Here is a 19,942-nt window from a genome sequence, read left to right as displayed (position 1 = left end):
ACCAACGGTGCCTTACGCGCATTGTTACGAAACTCATTTGAAGTGTGTCGACCTTTTTACCTTAGATGAAGAATTTTTAATCATTCTGATGAAAAAATGCTGGCAATCACAACTACAGTGTGCTTGCCAAGAACATCTTGAAATTTTGCTGCTGCAATAATGTAGTTTATTATATTTAATGTCAAAGATTTCATTATCTGTGACCCAAAAGGGGTAAAATTCCTTTTTGCAGACACGTGTTTACCATCACCACCCATCAAGTACTGTAGATATGAACTATATTAAGGTTCAAAATCTTGGCATCAACAGTTTAGAAGGCGTACTGTGATGGTCATAAAATCAGTGATTTAAATGAATATATATTAAAACAAAACAATATAACTGAATGCAGATTATATCTTTATTTAAAATTCTCTGATTTAGAGACTATAGATATAATCTATGAACAAAAGCAAACACAACATTAACCATAGCTACAAGTTGACCAGTGCCCATTCTAAAGCACTAATCCAGTAAAGCATGAAAACACATGAAGCCACATTACCAGCTGAGAAGCTTGGTTTCCACATAACTAGAGGGGAATCAAGTGCCATGACGTTTCTACATCCTCATTCTCATTTGGGCGATTAGTCTGGCTGCAGTAACGCACAGATGATTTAGATGTAGGGAGCAGGAGGGGGGGGGCAGGCATGGCACGGCACTTCACTGCAACCAGATCCAGCTGTTTCTTGTTGTAAATCTGTGTTTTAAATGTGTAGAAGTCCCCAGGGACCAAGGTTCACCATGGAATACCCCCACACCCCTACTCCTAACCCTCTCCCTAGACCCAGCTCTGCTCCAGGGCCTCACAATCACTACCAGGTGAGATTCTCTCTCTGTCTTCCTGCTTCCCCCCTATCAAGTTTGAGGTCCATCTGATCTGTTGTCAGTCCTCCAGGGGTCTACATGCTGTACAAGAACTGTACAGGAGACCTTATTCACAAATTAACCCCATCTATCAACACAGGAAGGGGAAAAGGAACATAGACTACTCTTTGAAGTGGGAATGAAGCTTACTAGCTTCAAAAACAAAGTTGGGTATGTAACCTTTTATCATTACAACAGCCCTTTAAAAGCCCTGCCAAGGCATCTGGCTTATGTTTGGACCTGGAATTGGATCCGTTTGTGTGGCAACTCAAACAGGCACCAGTCTGTGAAGGCACAGGCCAAAGCACACTGTACAGGTGAAATTAAAACTTACCTACATGTGAAAAAACAAACAAACAAGTATATATATATATATGTACACATCCTTCACAGAACATGAAACGTGTCTCATAGTATTAGTAGATAGTACATAGTACAGTATTTGTGGCTCATAGTGGCAAGCAGGGGTGATTGCACAAAAACCTTAACAGCGCTGGCAATTCCAACCATATTAGAGTTAATACACAACTTCTTGTACTTAAAATAAATTAAACACCATTTTCAAAATGGTTGTCTCATCCTTCTTTGATTACTATTATTTAAGAAATAAAAAAACAGACACAATAAGACAGAAAACAAACAAACAAAAAAACAAAAAAGAAAAGAAAACAGAAAAAAAACAATAAACAAAACACAAAACAAACAAAAAAACAGAGGCCAAATTTCTTAATATTTGATTGGCGGTATAGTATTATGTAGTGGTATGACACATGAAGTCCAACAGAAATTAAAGTTATCTGCATCAATGGTTTCTACTTCTGCAGTCCATTACACACAGGGGAAACATGAACCAATCACAAACTCCACAATTAAATTTATACATTTTTGAAAAAGCATCACTAGTGTTGAAGGTGAATCTGACTCTCTCTGGATAGGTCAGACACTTATCTGGACCTGGGCAGTGATACAGCACAGCAGTCACTAAAGGATAGAATAACTGCTGGGAGATGAAATCTCTGGTAGGCTACTAGTGAATCAGGCTTGGTCTAAATAGTGAGTCATGAGGAAGGACAAACCTGAATAGTCACTTAAAAAACATCTTACTGTTTGTATTGGTATTGTTAGGATACCCAGACCTTTGTTTGTGTGGCAGTTAGGAGACGTGGCAGGAATGTATTGCGAGCTAAGTTCAGATCAAAGGATTATCTCTGAATGCTGCTTATAGTGTGGAATGTTGGTCAGGTTGATATACATCTCCTTTCAAAGCAGCTTTGGGATGGCCTGCAGCTGACATTTTTAGCCTGTGAGCCTTGATATATGAAAAGAAATTAGCTCATCTACTGTGAACTGACTTCCATTTCAACAATTTGTTATTATTTGCAGCAGTTTTCTAATGTGTAACCAGCTTAAGGTGCACTAACAATGGACTAAATTAAACTCTGTATATGGAAATTAAAAACATACAAAACACATTAAAGCTCCATTAAGCGATACATTTGATAGTATTGTAAAAAGAGAAGACGACTACTGCTAATCTCTCTGTGAATCAACACCCAGATCTTCCAATCCCTGATCACTACATTTTTCAGGCACTTCCAGATTGTTGTTTTGGTTCACCAAAATCCAACAGCTCTTACTGACACATTACATAAAACTGTGGGCAGCTGTTCCTAGCTAGCTACTTCCAGCAATGCGGTGAGATTAATTTAACACGTGCCTGATAAAGTAAGTGAAACTTCAAACAAGCCAAAGAGAGCAAGTTGGTTGGCTAATATGGGCATAAACAGAGTGAACATCAGACTTACATTCATCAGAGGGCCAGAAAAGGACTGTAATTGGCACGCCCATGCTTCTCTGCTACTGCTGTGTCACTTGTTTGCTAAAACATTAGCCACAGACACTTAATAAGGCAACAGGTATATCACACTTTTGCTGCTGTAGGCTTGGAGTTTTTCGCTCAATGCAGCTTTAAGCAAATACACTTTAACATCAACAACGATGTCTTAAAAACAATATGCTCCTCTCTCTCTTACAGGAGAAAAGGAGGTCATCATGGTGTCCTTGAGAGGGGGCTCAGAGACCCTGCAATGGGATGCAGCCCCCTCAGTCAGTCCAGTGGTTGGGGAGCAGGTGGGGGATGAGTGGTTTGCACAAAGGGAGGGAGCTGGGGGCTTGGAGGCTGCAAGCTACAGACTACATGCCTAACTCCCTACTCCTTTCAAAAAGAAATACATATAAGGGCTGGTCTGCAACCAGCCCTTATATAGACACTCCAAAATTTTACATTTCATAGAATGTCTCACATGGCATCAGGAGCCTGCAGTAAGCAGCCTACAGAGTCCGCAGGTGACTCAGGTTATTCCCTAAACTAAACACTGTCAACTGCACAATCAAGGTTGAAGCCCCTGGATTGGACCCTATCACACAGGTTTGGGGTCTGCAGGCTGCAGCCTTTGTTCCCCAGCGTCAGTCCCACTATCACACAGGGCCAGGACTGTGGTGATAGTTGTAATGGTTGGTGTGATCGGAATCTGCGATCTGCAGGCTGGGTTTCCTCTCTGGCTCATCGCTATCAGCCGTGTCTTGGCTAGTGCAACGTGCAGGACGCTTCTTAAAGAAGTCCGACACAAAGCGCACCTGCAGGAGAGAGGAGAAGAGAGGATAGTTTTGGTCACCTAGGGGATATTTTTCCCCACAGAGATTGGAGAGTCAAGCATGTGAGGGATACAGAGGAGGTAAGGGCAGGGCTGGAAACTGTGATTAAATATGTCTGGACAGGTCTGTGCACAGCTGTTAAGTGACACACTAACACTTACACACTCATGCACATCTGAGAGGAACACACAGAAAGCAGGCACAACCCCTATAGGCCATAAAACACTATGCCCAGGAGGGTCTCTAATTGCACACAGCACTGTGAAGGCCAAAGTGCGGGCTCACTTCCCAATTAATCATACATGGAAACACACACACACACACACACACACACACACACACACACACACACACACACACACACACACACACACACACTCTACCATTCCAGAATTTCCACAAGGCGGTGCTGACAGTGGTTCAATCAAAACAGGGAAGTGGCCAAACAATAAAGAAGCCCAGCTGGATGGAGTGGGGAGAATGGACTTATTGCCTGAGAACCTGCCAGTGTAAGTGTGTGGGTTTGTGTCAAGTCACACGCTGTTGCTGTCACACTCCCTTCATACTTCCTGTCCATACATATTTTTCCTGTGAAAATGACATAAAGCTGAAATATGGATTCATCAGCATCTGTTCTGCTTTGAAGCTGAGTAGCATTAACCGTAAGATCTCCATTAAATGTGATTCTTATGATCCGGACAGTCCCACCCATGTTTAATTTTCCTAAAGCCTGAAACCACAGGAGTTAGACTCAAAGTTAAAATGTCAACAGGTATAAGGCTGGAAAGGCTTCACAGAGAATGACGTGCATTATTTCTAAAAATAAGAGTTAAATGTTTTGAATAAAAGCTGATGATAAACACTTTTTTTTATTTTTATCTGTATGAGATAAATGCTTATGTAAATTGCCAAAAAATGTTTAGAGCTGCTCAGGACAAGACACCAGATCATAGAAGCATCATTTGGGGGAAGTGCTGACTCTCCTAATATCATGGAAGTATCACGTAGAAGCTCTCAAATTCTGCAGTGCTTTTCTTGAATGATGTTGTCTTGGAGACTCACGTTGAGTACAGCAACAAGCGCTCCCTGCAGCAGCCCCACCAACACGTCGCTCCAGTGGTGCTTGTAATCAGAGACTCGGGTGTAACCCACATACACCGCGAAGGCCACCAGGAAGAACTGGATGGTGGGCCGGAGAAGTCTGGCCCACTTAGCCACGAGTCTCGCCTGCACGTAAAGCTGGAGTGGGGATCAGAGAGGAAGAAGAGCAGGGGGTGGTAGATTGTTTGGGGATGAGGGGAAAGAGAAGAAAGAAAAAGAAAGAAAAGAGAGAGTTCAGGATCTATTTGCAGTGACATAAACAGTGATATAGCCTGATGAAGCAGTCAAATTTATATTTTGCAGTCTCTATAATTGCTTAAATACATAGTCTGCTGTACTATCTTCTATCTGTCTGCTGTATTGTCAGTTTTCACTCCAGACACCGATAATAAAAGCCTATTTATTTAGAGCATCAGTTTGTGTCTCCCTAATGCAGAAACAGTGGCTGGTATGCCTCAAATTGGATTGAAGTGTGAAAAGGTGCTGAGTATTAGCCGAGTCTTATTTATGTCCACTCTGGACTGAAACCCTAGTTTTTTTACTGGTAAGCAGCAGACGCCAAGAAATTATGAACCTGGCAACAGTACAGACTTCTCTGGGCTTCTGCTAGGTTACTGTCGAAGGTGCAACATTTGGCATCACACAACAGTCCCCCTGCCACACTCTCCACTGAACACTGCAGGAGAATTTTTCAGAAACACATGACTCAGGCTGGATATCACAGCTTAGCTCTGTTTGTTTTCAGTATTTGCCTGGCAAAACAGAGAGTGCAGACTGAACCACTGACAGGAACTGGACACTAGCTGGAGAGATTCTGTTTTCTCTTTGAAATTCTATTTTCTTTGAGCTGAACAATGTTGCTTTGCTTGGCCTCTTGAAACTTGCTGTCTAGCACTGGTGCCTGGCTTTTAACAGAAAGAGATGGGGCCAAGGGTAATGAACTGGATAGACCTGGAAGACAGAACACAGCACATGCTTCGCCTTCATCATTGCTGGGAAAAAGGCAGCAGAGGCCTCCAGATTATTCCTCTCACATATCCACCTTCTTCCTCTGAACTCTTGCCTTGTCCTTTTTGTGTCCACAGGCACAAAGTGGCTTTACGATCCTTTTCATCTTCTCAAAAATTAGCCCGGAGTACAGGTTCAAATGCAAAAGCCTGTTTCTCAGCTGAGCCCCTCTGGGGAATGTTATGCCTGATTCACAGTGAGATATTCCCATATTTACTGTACACAGATATGCATATTTACATTGTGTTTTAGGTCTTTTAGTGATGGATTGAGGCTCATGTGCTGCACTTACTGCGAGGAAGAGCATGCAGTACATTCCAAAAGAGGAGTGACCAGAGTAGAAGGACAATCTGGAAAAGACAGAGAATCAAATGTAACTTTACATTTTACACTGAGGCATCTCATTTGCATCATGTGGATTCAATTCCCCAAACAGTATTAAACAATGTCTCACTTTCTCTTTCTTCTGGCATGTTGGTTAATAAGTGTCCTAATTAATATCAGTTTCATTGTTTTTTTTTTTTTTTAATTTAAACATATTTTCTTCTCTAAGCACAATGTTCCAAATATAATACCCTGTTCTTCTCCTCTTACCTGGACTCTGTGACGTCTTGTGCGTTGCCAGTGCAGTTGATCACCTGCATGTATCCCATGCAGATCTTAGGGGTACATACAGCCATGAAGTTAGGCCTCGGGCGGCCGATAGTGTACTTGGCAAGGTCGGTCAGCGACTGGCTGACAGATGCTCCAAACAAGAAGGTGCCCACTACCTTGTAGAGTGCAGCTACATACTGGTTGAAGTCTGAATTAGAGTAAATCCTCTTGCTGTAAACCAGATAAGCCTCTCCAGAGGAGATCTGAGGGAAGAAGAAGAACAGCGAGGGTTTGTTTTTCGTCCTTATACATCAACACTTTGCCCAGTTCCTAAAAGCCATTTAGTAATGGAGCAAATAGCACAGGATGTTGTTAAATGAGTGAAATCCAGTAAAATTTCCTTGATTTTGGCTTTACTGAGGTGAAAAGGAATAAAACTCCAATTGAGCAGAGAGGGGAGATTGATGTTCTTTGTAAAACTTACAATGATGACAGTGCAGGAGATGGTGACGGCTGCCAGCATGCCATGAGTGATGGTGTCTGGCTTTAGAGGGTACATGATGCTCTCATCGTCACAGTAAACACCTCTTTGATATGGCTTGTACACGATGGTCATAATGATGAAGGGCAGTGCCGCTGAAATGAAATAACAGAATGGGTTGGATCATAAATGAAGCGAAGTGAATTTTCACTATATTTGGAGAAACAATGCTTTTGGGGTTTATGTGTAATATCTGAAGCTTGGTCATTGCCAAGAAACTGGATTATCCAAGTTAATGGACTTAGATATTTGAGAAAAAAATGTTTGGAATAACATCTGTCTCTTTTTCTACAGGTTTTCAGACATTACATCAGTTCCTAAGTTGGGAAGTGAAAATGTTTCTCTAACATTTACAGATAGCTAAATTGTTTTCTCTCTCCCTCCGGACCTCAAGGTCTAAAATCACAATGATGAAACAACCCACAAGGAGAAAGAAAACATTTGGTAGTTAAATGTCAGGGCAGAAATGCACAGCAAGGAATTACCAAAATACACAGTGGAACATAGTATTTATATACACCGGCATGCACGGGCATATGTGAAGTTACACATCACACACGCGCCCAGTAGACACAGGACTGTACAAACACTTACACGGTACACAAATTAATGCAGACACAACACACACAACTCTTTTGGATGATGTGGCTGTGTGCAAAAATGAGACCAAATATAGCTGCTTAAGGCTTCTGAAAGCACGAATGGTGTCCTTGAGACGTTCAAAACATCTGTGCCAAAAATACTCACTCACTCTCTTCCTCTGTCTCTCTCTCTTGTACAGACAAACTCCCTTCACTCGTGTGTGTGTGTATGTAGTAAAACTTAAGTACATTCAGAAATAGGTATAACACAGGCTAATGAATGCATTTTGAAGACAATCTCTTGCTCATCCCTTTTGAAAACATATATTACCTACTGGCTATAAACAGACAGCAGAGAAGTGGAATATGTTGCGAGAGAGGTTTGAGAAGTCACATTGGGCATTTTGATATTTCTTTTCCACTGGAATCTATTCTAACTTCTGTAGTCCAAACTGACCTAGCCTCTAAGTTTTTACTTCCCCTCTTCAAGGCTATAGTGGGGCGTGTTTCATAATAAAGAGATTTGGGCTGGACTATGACTCTAGGCAGACACAGGATGTGGGAGAAAAACCTAATTTGCACAGCTGCAAAGCCGGAGGTGATTCTTCCAACCTTAGGCCTTAGTAAAAGTGGAGCACTGACAAAATAATTAGTTAATCAATAAATTATCCAATTTAGGCTGTAACTAATGGTTATTGCCATTACCTATTAATCTGACAATTACCCACATATATTCATTTTACTATCACAGATGACTTAGAGAAATGACAAATACTTACATTTAAGCAAGTCAAAGCAAGTCATTTCCAGCAGTTTTGCTTAAAAATTAATCAAAGGATTAACTGATGATTTAAATAGTTGCAACTCATTTTCTGTCAGTCAGGCAACTGTACTATCAGCTGACTAATCATTTCACCTCTAATCCAATTATTCAGTGGACACAAATCATTTTGGTAATGGAGCAGTCATTCTGGTCAAGTCAGAATGTGAAACATTTATTGGTTTCAGCTTCACAAATGTAGGATTTAGTAGCTTTTCTCCATTAGGCTACATATCACTGTAAATTCTTACTTTTGTGGCATCAGTGACTCTCAGAAAACAAAAACATCTTAGACAAAAATGTGGGCTCTGGGAGCCTGGTTGTGACAGATATTTAGCCCATCTTTATTGTATACTTAAAATTAGGCTAGTAAATAATTAACGGTTGAATTGATGAAAAATTATTATGAGTTGTAGCTCTAGTGAGGAATTTATTCTCCACCCTGACATCCACCACCACCATAGCAGACAGACTGGGCGCGTGTCCATATGCGCGTGGGTTTTGTGTCTATGGCAACAATATCTTGACAGAATATTACTACTGCCATAGAGTTGGACCATTTGGTTTTTCTGTCTCTTTTGTGGTGGTTTCTATACGACATGTTGTAAAGTTCCCCATAAACAGCCAAGACTAACTTCTCCTCCATTTTCTTGGTTGCCAAGGTGACGAGTCTAGCCCCATCTGATAGACTGCCCTAAAAGGAGTTACAGGTACGACATCAGCGTCTTTCTGAAAAGTTCAGAGATTTTCAACTAGAAGCGCTCTGAGCAGCCGCACTAAAAAACGCGGAGCGCTCAGAAAAAAACGCTATATCGGCACACGCCCTTGGGGGCACTATGGAAATGCCATACAGCCCCATACTAAATGCAAGAAAAACAGTAGTGGAAAAGCACTGCGCTCACCAATAGTATTACATTTCTGTGTACATGAGCAGTGCACCCCTCCCATTCTTTCAAAAAATGTGTGCAGCTGACATAATTCCAGGAGGACTTCCAGCGAGACTGACTGATGAGAGACCAAGAGTCCACATATACTGAAGACTGAGACTGAGGGAAAATATACAACTGGATGGTGGATCAAGATTCAGCTGAGGTGAACAGTCTGTAACACCGGGTTTAACTCCACCCAGAAACCTCTCATGATGGATATGGAACAACAGCCTACTGTAAATGTATGAATAGAGTCAAATACTTACAGCATTTTTCAATGAATAATAAAGGTTTGAAACACTAGGACAGAGCAGATTGTTCAAAAAAATGTATGACATGTTAATCCTTTAAATTTTGACAGTGTTTTGATATGGGACACTGAAAGAGAGAATGAAACCCAGTTTTTCCAGGTCCAATAGGTTTGTAATAAACCACTAATTAAGAAATCAAGCCAAGAAATTCCCCTAATAAAAACTGTGATTCACAATAAACAATACACCATCACACCTTTACAATGCCATACAGTGTCTTGCTCTCGTCTGACATTGCATATATCCAATGAGATGAGCACAGACATTGTTTAGTGACATGCCAACTGCACACATGTGTCTCACAGACACTGTAGAGACAAAGAGTCTCATTGGCTCAGTGGGGGAAGTGCAGCTGCAAAACAGAAGCTTTGTGTTTTTTTTAGAAGAGAATACACAATAGCGTTCATTAGGATAAACACATCATCGCACATGGACACCTCGTAACCCGACCTTGGAAGAGCTGGGTTTAGACTGCACAAACAAAGAAATACCAATTCATTTCAACATGGTGTCTAATACACAAAAAGCTCCAATCTTCTTACAACATTTAAAAAGGGGAGGGATCACTACCCAAATGCAATATTTCAGCACTGAATGTTTTAGTAAAACTTAGAAGATGTGGGCTGCTGACAGGTTTCGACACTTCTGAGTTATGCACAAAACAAAAATGAAAGGTGAAATGCTAAATGTCAACATCAGCTATCAAACGCTGTTCAGACTTCAAAATGTTACTCTCCAGCATTAGGCAAAGTTATTATAGAATGGCTCGAGGGGATTTATTAAGTTTATATTTTATATTAATGGTTACCCTTTGCTGTTGTGGATGTGCAAAGTTTCATGTTGTAACTTGCAACAGCAGCTGCCTGGCACCTGTCCCTCCATGGTAGCTAACCACCAGATGCCCACTGAATCCCTGTTTACACGTCTAGCAGCCATGTCAGGACATGGTGAACCAGGGTATAAGGTCTTATTCCGTATATTTTCCTCTTAGCACCACCAGAATCCAGTTTGTGAAAACCACAGCACTATATAGGGTCTCTTGTATTTAACTGACATCCTCTCTCAGGCGCCTCAGGGGAGCACCCTGATACGGATTTACTGATGTGGCTTTTGGGGTGGCAGCTTCAGCATCTGTATCCTGCATCCTGCTTCCAGCTGTCAAGAACAGAGCAGTGTGTCAAGAAACCACTGCTGCTGGTTTTAGCATTCCTGACAAATGGTTGCGTTCAGAGTTTCATTACAGGAGATATTATTGTGACAAATACTTCAAGGTTCTGATATATTCTCTGAAGGACTGAATGTCTCTCTGCAATTGCTTGGTTTTAAAAATAGAACGAAGAAAGAAAAAGCCATGAAATTCACAATTCTCAGCAGTTTCTTTCAACGGTATCTAGTATGGAGACAACTGAAATTTACACAGCATGTCAAATACCTTAAAAACTATTTCAAAACAGAAGTCAGAAATGAAGACAAACTGTGTCCATCTTTGGGGTTTGGGGGTTGAATCCATGGTTTTCTGTCATGACAGCTGATGGAGACATGGTGGCATGACATCAGCCAATACCAACTGCAGCACGGAATATTTGCATTTAGCGCAACATGAAAAACACATTGGAAATGCAAACAGCAACAAAGGAAAGACTTGTTTGAGAGGATACTAACACATATAAATATTTAACATTATGTTTTAAAGGTTTGTGTAAGATTGGCCTGGACAAAATCTACGAGAATGTTGGTTTATTTAATACAGCATGGTAAATGTCACTTTGAACCAGCAGAAGGACATAATTGTTTCTATACTGGAGTCACATAGTATTGTAACTTCAAACTGTTTTATGAAGCTTTTAACACTTGCCAGAGTGGGGCCATTAATCACAGTGAAGTGGCAGAAAAATTAAGTGAAAAGCTTCAAAGAGAGACGCCACTGGCTAGTGGAATATACTTTCTCCCACTTAACATGCTCACGAACGGTTAAATTACTTTTTGCGACAGTGAATTCTCAAGTATTACGTGTATTCATCCATTTAGCCATATGCTAAAGGTTTTTTTCTTTTTTTACAGGTTTCTTTTTTTTTTTTAGCTCACTAAATCCTCATAACCAAACATGGATTTTGCCAGTTAGCCACACAGTTTACAGACTGAGTGAAGTCAGGGCACCTGGCCTTAAATAACCCTCCCCTGGCTTGTAAAAAAAAGGATGAATTTTTCATTTCTGTATTCATAAATGAAGCACTAATTCAGCTGACATCCGACTTTAACTTGTTGGCCGTAAATTACAAGTTTGGATGAAAATAAAAGTGCTCAAACGAAATGATGTAAAAAGTCTGGACTGTCGTCATGGGCAGAACGAGTGGTACATCCTGAGGTGTGTATGTGTGTGTGTGTCTTATGATCAGTGTTCCTGTGTATTATATCTTAAAGAAACAAACCAGCCACTCTCTTGGAAAGCAGACACACAAATACACATACTGCTTACAGGCAAAAATAGATCCAATTGCAGACAAACTAGGTCTCCGGGATACCACAAGACAACCCCACAACCCAAACTGACTCTGCTCCAGAGCTGTCTCCTCCTAAAGACCGAGCAGTGTCTCTGACTTGAGCTAAACTCGGACACCTATGGTGGATTTTTCTGGTGAAAAAATCCAAAAGAACACACACACACACACACACACACACACACATATATATATATATATATATATATATATATATATATATATATATATATATATATATATATATATATATATATATATATATATATATATATATATATATATATATATATATATATATATATATATATATATATATATAGAGGATATGGAGGAAAGGTTGAGGTACTTGTTTAGGAAACAGGAGAACCTTTTTTCTAGGCACCTGCTGCTACGGATGGAGTGGCGGAAAATGCTGCCAGTTTGGAATGTAGCCAGGAAGCTAATCTCCGACGGCCAGTCAGAAATCTCCTGCCTGAGTGCCTAATGGGAGCCTGTTTGAAGGAGCAGGATGCAGAGCTGAAACTTTCCTGTCTCAGATAAAGGAAGACCCATTTTTGAGGCTTCAATTGCATTTTGGGAAGTTTAAGGCTTGTCATTTACCTGGCTGCAAATTAGGATCCATGTGCAGTGACTTCCTCAGTGTCTCCCCTGATGAAATGGGTATTAGTGTAACAGACAGCTGAGTAATTGACAATGACTGCGTGTCAAAGAGGGTCTGAAGAATAAAACAGTCAGAAGAGCATCATGGGAGATTTTAGCATTAATTGAAACCCCAGTGACAAACAAAGATGCCAGTGTAAGAGGAGTTTTGCACCCTTCCCTTCATTCCTTCCACCACTGCTGATTCACATCCTCCATTCTGGTTTTTTTCTCTCTTATTCAAAGTCATTCATTCTTCTCTCTGCAGCTCCATCTTCCTGTCTGTCCTGTCTTCTCTTGATTGCAGCGTCCTCCCACACACTTCTCCTTCTGTTGTAAATATAGAGGCCTCAATGGGATGGTGCTTTATTTAGCTGGCAGATGTGCAATTACGCAGGACCATTTGGACCACAATCGCACTCTGGGGCTGAGATTCGAGGCTTGTCTTCTCTCTGCCTCTGTTTTTTTTCTGACCTTTTCTCCCATTTCTTTCCCTCTCACACATCTACATTTGCCTGTCATAGTCCATTTTCCCACTACAGACAGGTTGACGCCTTGACTTAAACTACCACGATCATTTGGAAGTTGCTCCAATAGTTGGAGAGTACCTCACACCTACTTGCCCTGGTTTCTCTGACATAACCTGCTGCACCTGCAGAACCACATGGGTGGACAATTATTCTCCTCCATTTGAAAAACATACACATGGGTTTTCTTCATGCATATTTTCAAGGCATGTAAAGCCTGTGTGTGCGTTGTTCTCATGCCCCTGGGCTGCCCTGCTTGGTAGAAAACTTTCCCTCAGGGTCACAGCTGGAACATTTGCCAGAACACTTCTCCGTCTAATTTCTTCCACTCTCATTTCTCGTCTTTCCAGCACGAAGGTCACTCAGCGAGTTTCTTTATCCCCTTGTGTATTTCTCTCCCCTTTTCCGATCCAGTTTCTCCTTCTCTTGATAGCTCTTGTATCCTCTCACATTAACACCCTTTCTTGCCTCTTTATTTTTCATCCCTGTGTCGCTCTTAAGTCTCCATCTCTGACTCAGTCTCTCAACTCTCTTCTCCTCCCACTGTAGACGAGCACAGAGGCAAACATTTTTTCTTTTAGCTGCAGTCAGTGTTTCCACTTTTTTTTTTTCTTTCCCTCCCTCTCTCTCTCTCTTTTGTTTCCTCCCTCCACTTCAAAACATGATTACTTGAAATGAGCAAGAAACCTATGGCACCAAAGCCCTGTAGTGGACCAACACAGGTGATGTTACAGACCTTTTCAAAGATGACTTGCAGTAGCAAAACAACTAAACACTCCCTCTTTCTGACTGTCACCCCAAGCTGGACTGACTAATGTGGAAGGTATGTGCTGAGCCTACAACCTCCGCCGGCGCTGGCCTCTGGAATTCTAATTCACATGAGGAACGCCCAACTTCACCAGTCACACCAAATCCTGCTGCTGCTGCGGCCCATTCTTTATTCTTAATCCCGCTGTTTCACTCTGTCCATCATTTACGCATGCTTAGCTCCAAGCAGTGCAGAAGGAGACAGAGTGGCAGGCGAGGTTGGACGAATGGTGGGAGGGGAAGCTAAATCTGGGTTGGCCATCAAAGAGTCTGGGTTTGGAGGAGATCAAAGTAGTAGGCCACACAGGTTTAAATCTAAACCATAAAAGGCCTGCAGGAGGACTTCAAGTGAGTACAACTATCCTAAATGTTACGGAGATTCTCTGAGAATTCCCTAAATGTGATGCTGCGTTTTCATTTCGAAACGTCTGCCTAATGCCAAATATACAGTGCAGTAAGATTACTGTACATAAGTGGGACTATGTTTAGCTGTTGTCTCACATCAGTGTTTCTGTTAGTGAAAGGGTTTGTCCAAATCAGGAGCACATTTTTTCCAAAATCCTGGTCCCTGTCAAGATGAGAACTGTGCTTCTTGCTCCTCCTCTTTCACTCGGGCTTCCCTCTCAATGCAAACGTTTTCTCTCTAACTTTAATAGAAAGAATAAAACATGTCGGAAGGTGCTTCTCCAGCATGGCAATCAATCATCTACCATTAAATGACACTGGAAAGCTACATTTGTGCTGTGAGAACAGCAGGCGCAACCTGTTCCAGAGTGCAAGACGATCCAGAGAAATTTCTCATATCAGTATCACATGTATTCATCCATTTTTCCACATGATACAGGCTGTTTTTTATAGGTGATCTGAGCTTGCTAAATCTAAGGTTTGTCATTTTTCTCATCAATAATATCCTAAAAACAACAATTATTCTCATAATCATACAGTATCAGAGGTACAGATTCACTGATTTCACTGATTGTGTCCAGCAGCTCCGCCGAATTAAAAAAAATGTCTCCCAGCTCACCACTGAAATGTTTGAGATCAGCTGTGTCCTGGGTCGACTTTTGTGGAATGCGGCTTTAATGTCTGAACTCTAATGTGGTCATGATTCAAAACAAACCACCATGACAAAAGGTCCTCATCCAGGATGACTGATAAAAGACTTTACATGGTAACGGGAAATCCTTGTGCAATTAAAATAATTAGAAAAAGACCGACCACAACAAACTAGGCTCATATTTCTCAGAGGGACGTGCCTGTTTGTTAAAAGGGCTTCAGTTTCCATGACACAGCTCTCCTGAGGAAAACAATTCCCATCAAGTGAATTCACTGCTTTTCTCTGAGAACTCAGGACAATCAGTCTTCCCAACGCAACTGCATGAGAGACCCGGCTCCCTGGAGACGCTGCAGCACGGCTTCACCAACAAACTCTAACTGATACCCAACGAGGCCAAAGAACAGAACATGGGGATACGTACAATGTTATCACAGTCTAATAGGGTAAAAATAATAGGAGGAAATAGAGGGGGTGCTTTGGGAAGCAAGCTCTATCTTATCAGGTAATGAATTGGTCAATAACTAAATAAAACACAGAGAACAATCTGATAATCAAGCTATAAAGGAAAATCAGAAACTCCAATGGCTCATACTTGAGGCCTGAGCTGGAGGACAAACCAACAAGCCCAAAGCTGTGTCAGCAGACTGCGGCTGCAAGTATCTGATATTATATCCATGGAACTCATAACAAAGGAAACTCCTGGTCAGAAATATGAGAGTAATAAAGCAAACTAATGATTACTATAACCCACTTTCATCTTTAAAGCACAGTGAATTAAAAATATAATTACACAATGGGAACTTTAACTGCTCCCTCTGCATATAATAAACATTTGTGTGAGTGTGTACGCGTCCATCATCGCATACATAACAGACTTTCCACAGAACTGGTTTGTTGCAGTGTACTCAACAGCACAACAAAGAGTATGTATACAAAAAAAAAGTGTGTGCGTGAGTATGTGTCGCACCAGTACATAGCCCCAAGGCCATTTAGTCACACACTACTTACTCATACCTCACAGCTCATATCGCATACAGCGGCACCCGAGTCATGCTGCGAGCAGAGCGTTTGCTCCTCCTCTGACTCTCAAATGACATGCACCTGCAGCACTGCACCTACGAATACGAGCTGCAGGCAGGGAGAGGTTAACCTTGGTCTTTCCTCTCTGTGCTCTGAGCCAACACCCACCGTCTATTTGCACTGAGTGTAGATTTACACAGACAGAGGAGGAGAGCGGGAGGGAGGGAGGGAGGGAGGGATATACCAAAGAAAAGAATGGAGAGGAAAGAAGGAGGTCAAAAGCTTACAATTGAACAACAACGTCAAGTCCAAAGCAGATATTTGAACAGTTCAACAGTTGTCCTTCATGATAGATCAGACAGGCTTCTTAGCTATATACAAGACCAATAATACAACTGATCTAGTGTCTGAAGTGTTAGCAAACCACTCCTTGGCTCTAGGCAGCCACTTAGCATCAGATTTCTCTATTGAGGGGTTCAGTGATTGTGTTGAACATTGTAAAAAACAAATCATATGATACGAACAGTTGTTAGTTTGACCTGGGCAGGGCAGGGTGTGGGTGACAAAAAGCATGGCAAAGTAAAATCGCTCTGTGATTGTATGTGCTGCTTTTATTTGGCCTCTGAGATTTCTTAAGAAAAGATGGTTGAAGAGACTTAGATGTAAGGTGCAAAAGTGGAGATGAATATTTACAGTCAGAGGTGAATGTAGGAAAAATAAAGGCTTCAGTTAAAGAGCAGCAGGTAGAAAAGTAGCAGTTGTTAATCAGAGTGGATAACACTCAGTATCAGTAGATTCACACGCAAGACAAATGCAGACTAACTCAACTCAAAAGTCTGCTTCCATATAGGCTAATGGTCAGCATAATTACATGCTCTACCAGGTTGTTACTACATGGCTGGGGCAACCTCAACCTAAGCTTGGGGTTGACTTGATGATTATTTGGGTGGGTGACGTGGGTGGCAAAAGGGAAGGGAGAGGCAAAAGGGTGGGATGCAGTCATCCAGACCTGACCGACCAAACCCAACCCAGACGTTAATCCCAGACTTGTGACAGCAAAATGGCGAGGCTTATCAAGTTCAGCAGTCTGTATATCTTCCCACAGATGGAAAAAAAAAAAAATACCCCTCAGCTCTCTGAAAAGCCCGAGGGAGGGGGGTTTCTCTGAAAACCACACAGCAGAGCAGATCAGCACATGCATGAGCCGTCATCCCCAGTCTCCATCCTCCCGCCACCACTGCTTCACCGCTATCGCCAACATAGGCACAACAAGGGACTAACACGCCGCCAAACACCACACACCATTATGCAATGCATGTCTGTCACGGGCCTGTGGCATTGACACAGTAAACCAATGTCCCACCACAGTGGTACATTCCGCATACACACATTATCAGTGGGGGTGTATCTGAAAACAGATTCTTGTGACGGTAGTAGTTCTCGCATTATCATTATCATTTTTTTCCCACCTATTTATTGATTGATTAATATATTAATTTGTAAATTCTTCTAATATACATTATTTCTATTGTTAATTTAAATATCAATTAAGTAAATACTAAGGAATTTCATCAAATTATTTGTGGATTCATAAATTAATGTGTAAAATATTTGATTAATTCCCATTTTATTGTACAATTAGATATTAATCAATGGAATGCTTTATACTTATTTTCATGACAACGTGGTCATTCTATCGTTTCCTTTTCAGTTGCAGTCATTACAGATTAAAGGCAAAAGACAAAGGGAGGACTGATGCTGATCACAATAACCACAATATCCGTCACTAATATGATTCATTTTTTTCAACATCTGATTATTTGTTCATTGCCCAGACGGGGGAAGGAGACAGAAACTAATATAATGATCTGCTCTAGTTACTACAGCAATGGAAGAGGGAAAAAAAGGCATACAGTCCCTTGAAAAATGAATCCTAACTGAATTTACATGCAAAACAATGGTGTGTGGAACACAAGTGGAAGTAATATCTTGAGAAATGCGGGGAAGTCTGTACATTCTTGAGAGGATTCCTGGCAGACAAAATACTGAAGAAAATGAGAAATAAGCGGGGCTCACACATGCATATCAAATTTCCATAAACAAACATTCAGCTTCCTGAGGCTCAGCAAAAGTCCGGCAAAGGTTTTTGGTGAGTGGGCTGGAGCATGCAGCAAGCCTGTGAGGAGAATGAGAATATTTCCTCTTGTGTTTATGGCCTTATGGTGCAAGTTCATGTCACACTGAAGCCCGGACAATATTCCAGTTGGGATCTGCATAAACAAACGTGTTGCTCTGTTAGTGTTGGACTCATGCATGGAAATCCAGTTGCTTCATTTCCATTTTAAAGATATACTGGGATAAAAAAAAACAAAAAAAACAAAACAAACTTCTGTGTTCTCCTGAGGATCTGTTGTCTGGTTAGAAACATGCGTTCGTTTCATTTGTGTATGCAAATAAACAAACGCGCTGGTCCCATTATTAAAAAAATCCCCAAGTTGATGTCATGGGCGCAAAACACACAAACACATGAGCTACTGGCAAGAAACTGCTGGCAAGAAAGATTTGATCGGAAGTTCTTGCTGACAACAGTAAGGTGCAGTTCCTAGATAAAATGCAGATCATGCTGACGAACCATAACTTACCAACTAAAACGCACAGCACGTCCATCACCACGTACAACTTCTTCTTCCTCAGATCCTTCATCTTCTTTCCGTTCATTTAGTTGAAAGTCAATAGTATAAGAGAGAATAACTACTTTTTCAACAAGATAAACAAGTCCATCGGCGGTCGCTCGCTTTGGAAAAGGAGTGCAGGCTAAGCAAACGACCTGGTAACCTGCACTACGAGTTCTTCCGGGATCCTCTTCGCTACCTGTGCTGACATTGACAGCATAGGTGTGTGTGTGTGTGTGTGTGTGTGGCTTTCTTCAAACGACAGCGTGTAAGAAACTTGTGGCTGAGCAGGTAAGCAGCACCTCTGGAGTCTTGCGTCCCTGTGCGCGCATTACTGTTTCAGAGACAAAGCCAGAACTGAAGAGATCCTCCGATTTCACAGAGCTGGAAGCGTCCGGTGAATCCAGTCTGCTGTAGACTCTTCTCTCGCTCCGCACACACCACCACATTGGTCCCTCCTTCCAACTTCCTCCTCTGGCTCCTCTCTGGCTATCTGATGGCCAGGCTCGGTTTTTTTTTTTTACGCACAGGCGTGCAAAGAGAAAGAGAGAAAACCTCCTCGCGGTTAGCTTAATTTTTTTTCTTCTCTCTGCCTTGCAAACCAACTTTTTTTTTTTTTTAAATGTCTGCTGTGTAGAAATAACTCAAACACTGTGAAGATCAGACCAAGAGGAGATGCGTGAGGGCAGTAAACGAGGTACAAACTTGCACTGTCAGGTCAAAGAACAGGAAGGAATAAAGAAAGAAAAGTCATAATATGAAATAAATGACTTACACTTGACCGCATTATCTGAAGTAATCTGGATTTAATCAATGGTGGGGATTTAAATGCACTGTTAAGGCTGTGACTCAGCTCTGCCCCCATTTCACAAGTCATCAGAGCTGAGAGCCCTACATGATCTTATCCCATCATGCACTTCTCATTAAAGCCCCACAGGGCAAACACTTGAGCTGCTCAGTTCTGTTGAATAGGCTACTTCACCTTTTCCTACTCTTCTCCCTCTCATGAGAGTGATTAATGTGGGAGCGGACTCGAACGCAAACAGATTCTAAATAAGTTCCTAACATCTTAGTCATCACCTTCATGTCACTGGGAGGTGGTGGACCCACGCTGAGCACACTTGGTGGGTGTCCAAGAAAATGTAGAGGACAAAACTTCCAGCTCATCAAAAGCAGAGACTTTTATACGCCCTGCTGGGGCTGTGGCTAAATTAACATGACTTAACACCAGCATGACTCCAAGCCAGAGTGCTATTTTGCTCCAGGCAGTCAG

The 19,942-nt window shown here is 41.6% G+C and overlaps 1 protein-coding gene across 2 annotated transcripts; it reads right to left on the bottom strand.

Moving 5' to 3' along the window:
- Positions 1-239: 239 nt before the first annotated feature.
- LOC111232177 (phospholipid phosphatase 2-like) lies at positions 240-19,140 on the bottom strand. Of its 2 annotated transcripts, XM_022759573.1 has the most exons (7): positions 18,640-18,718; positions 18,074-18,267; positions 6,749-6,900; positions 6,265-6,527; positions 5,963-6,020; positions 4,624-4,800; positions 240-3,543 (listed from the first exon to the last, which is right to left on the bottom strand). In XM_022759573.1, exons 2-7 carry the CDS (start codon positions 18,102-18,104, stop codon positions 3,385-3,387), a joined length of 840 nt encoding a protein of 279 aa, XP_022615294.1. In that variant the 5' UTR covers positions 18,105-18,267; positions 18,640-18,718; the 3' UTR covers positions 240-3,384. The 2 variants fall into 2 exon arrangements, with proteins under 2 accessions (XP_022615294.1, XP_022615293.1); XM_022759572.1 differs by lacking the exon at positions 18,074-18,267 and having other exon boundaries at positions 18,640-19,140.
- Between the last annotated feature and the right edge of the window lie 802 nt (positions 19,141-19,942).

Source organism: Seriola dumerili, unplaced genomic scaffold (genome assembly GCF_002260705.1).
Source record: "Seriola dumerili isolate Sdu_G_001 unplaced genomic scaffold, Sdu_1.0 BDQW01000322.1, whole genome shotgun sequence".
Classification (NCBI taxonomy): Eukaryota; Metazoa; Chordata; class Actinopteri; order Carangiformes; family Carangidae; genus Seriola; species Seriola dumerili.
The sequence above is the reverse complement of the archived record's forward strand: the minus strand, read 5'-3'. Positions and strand labels throughout refer to the sequence as shown.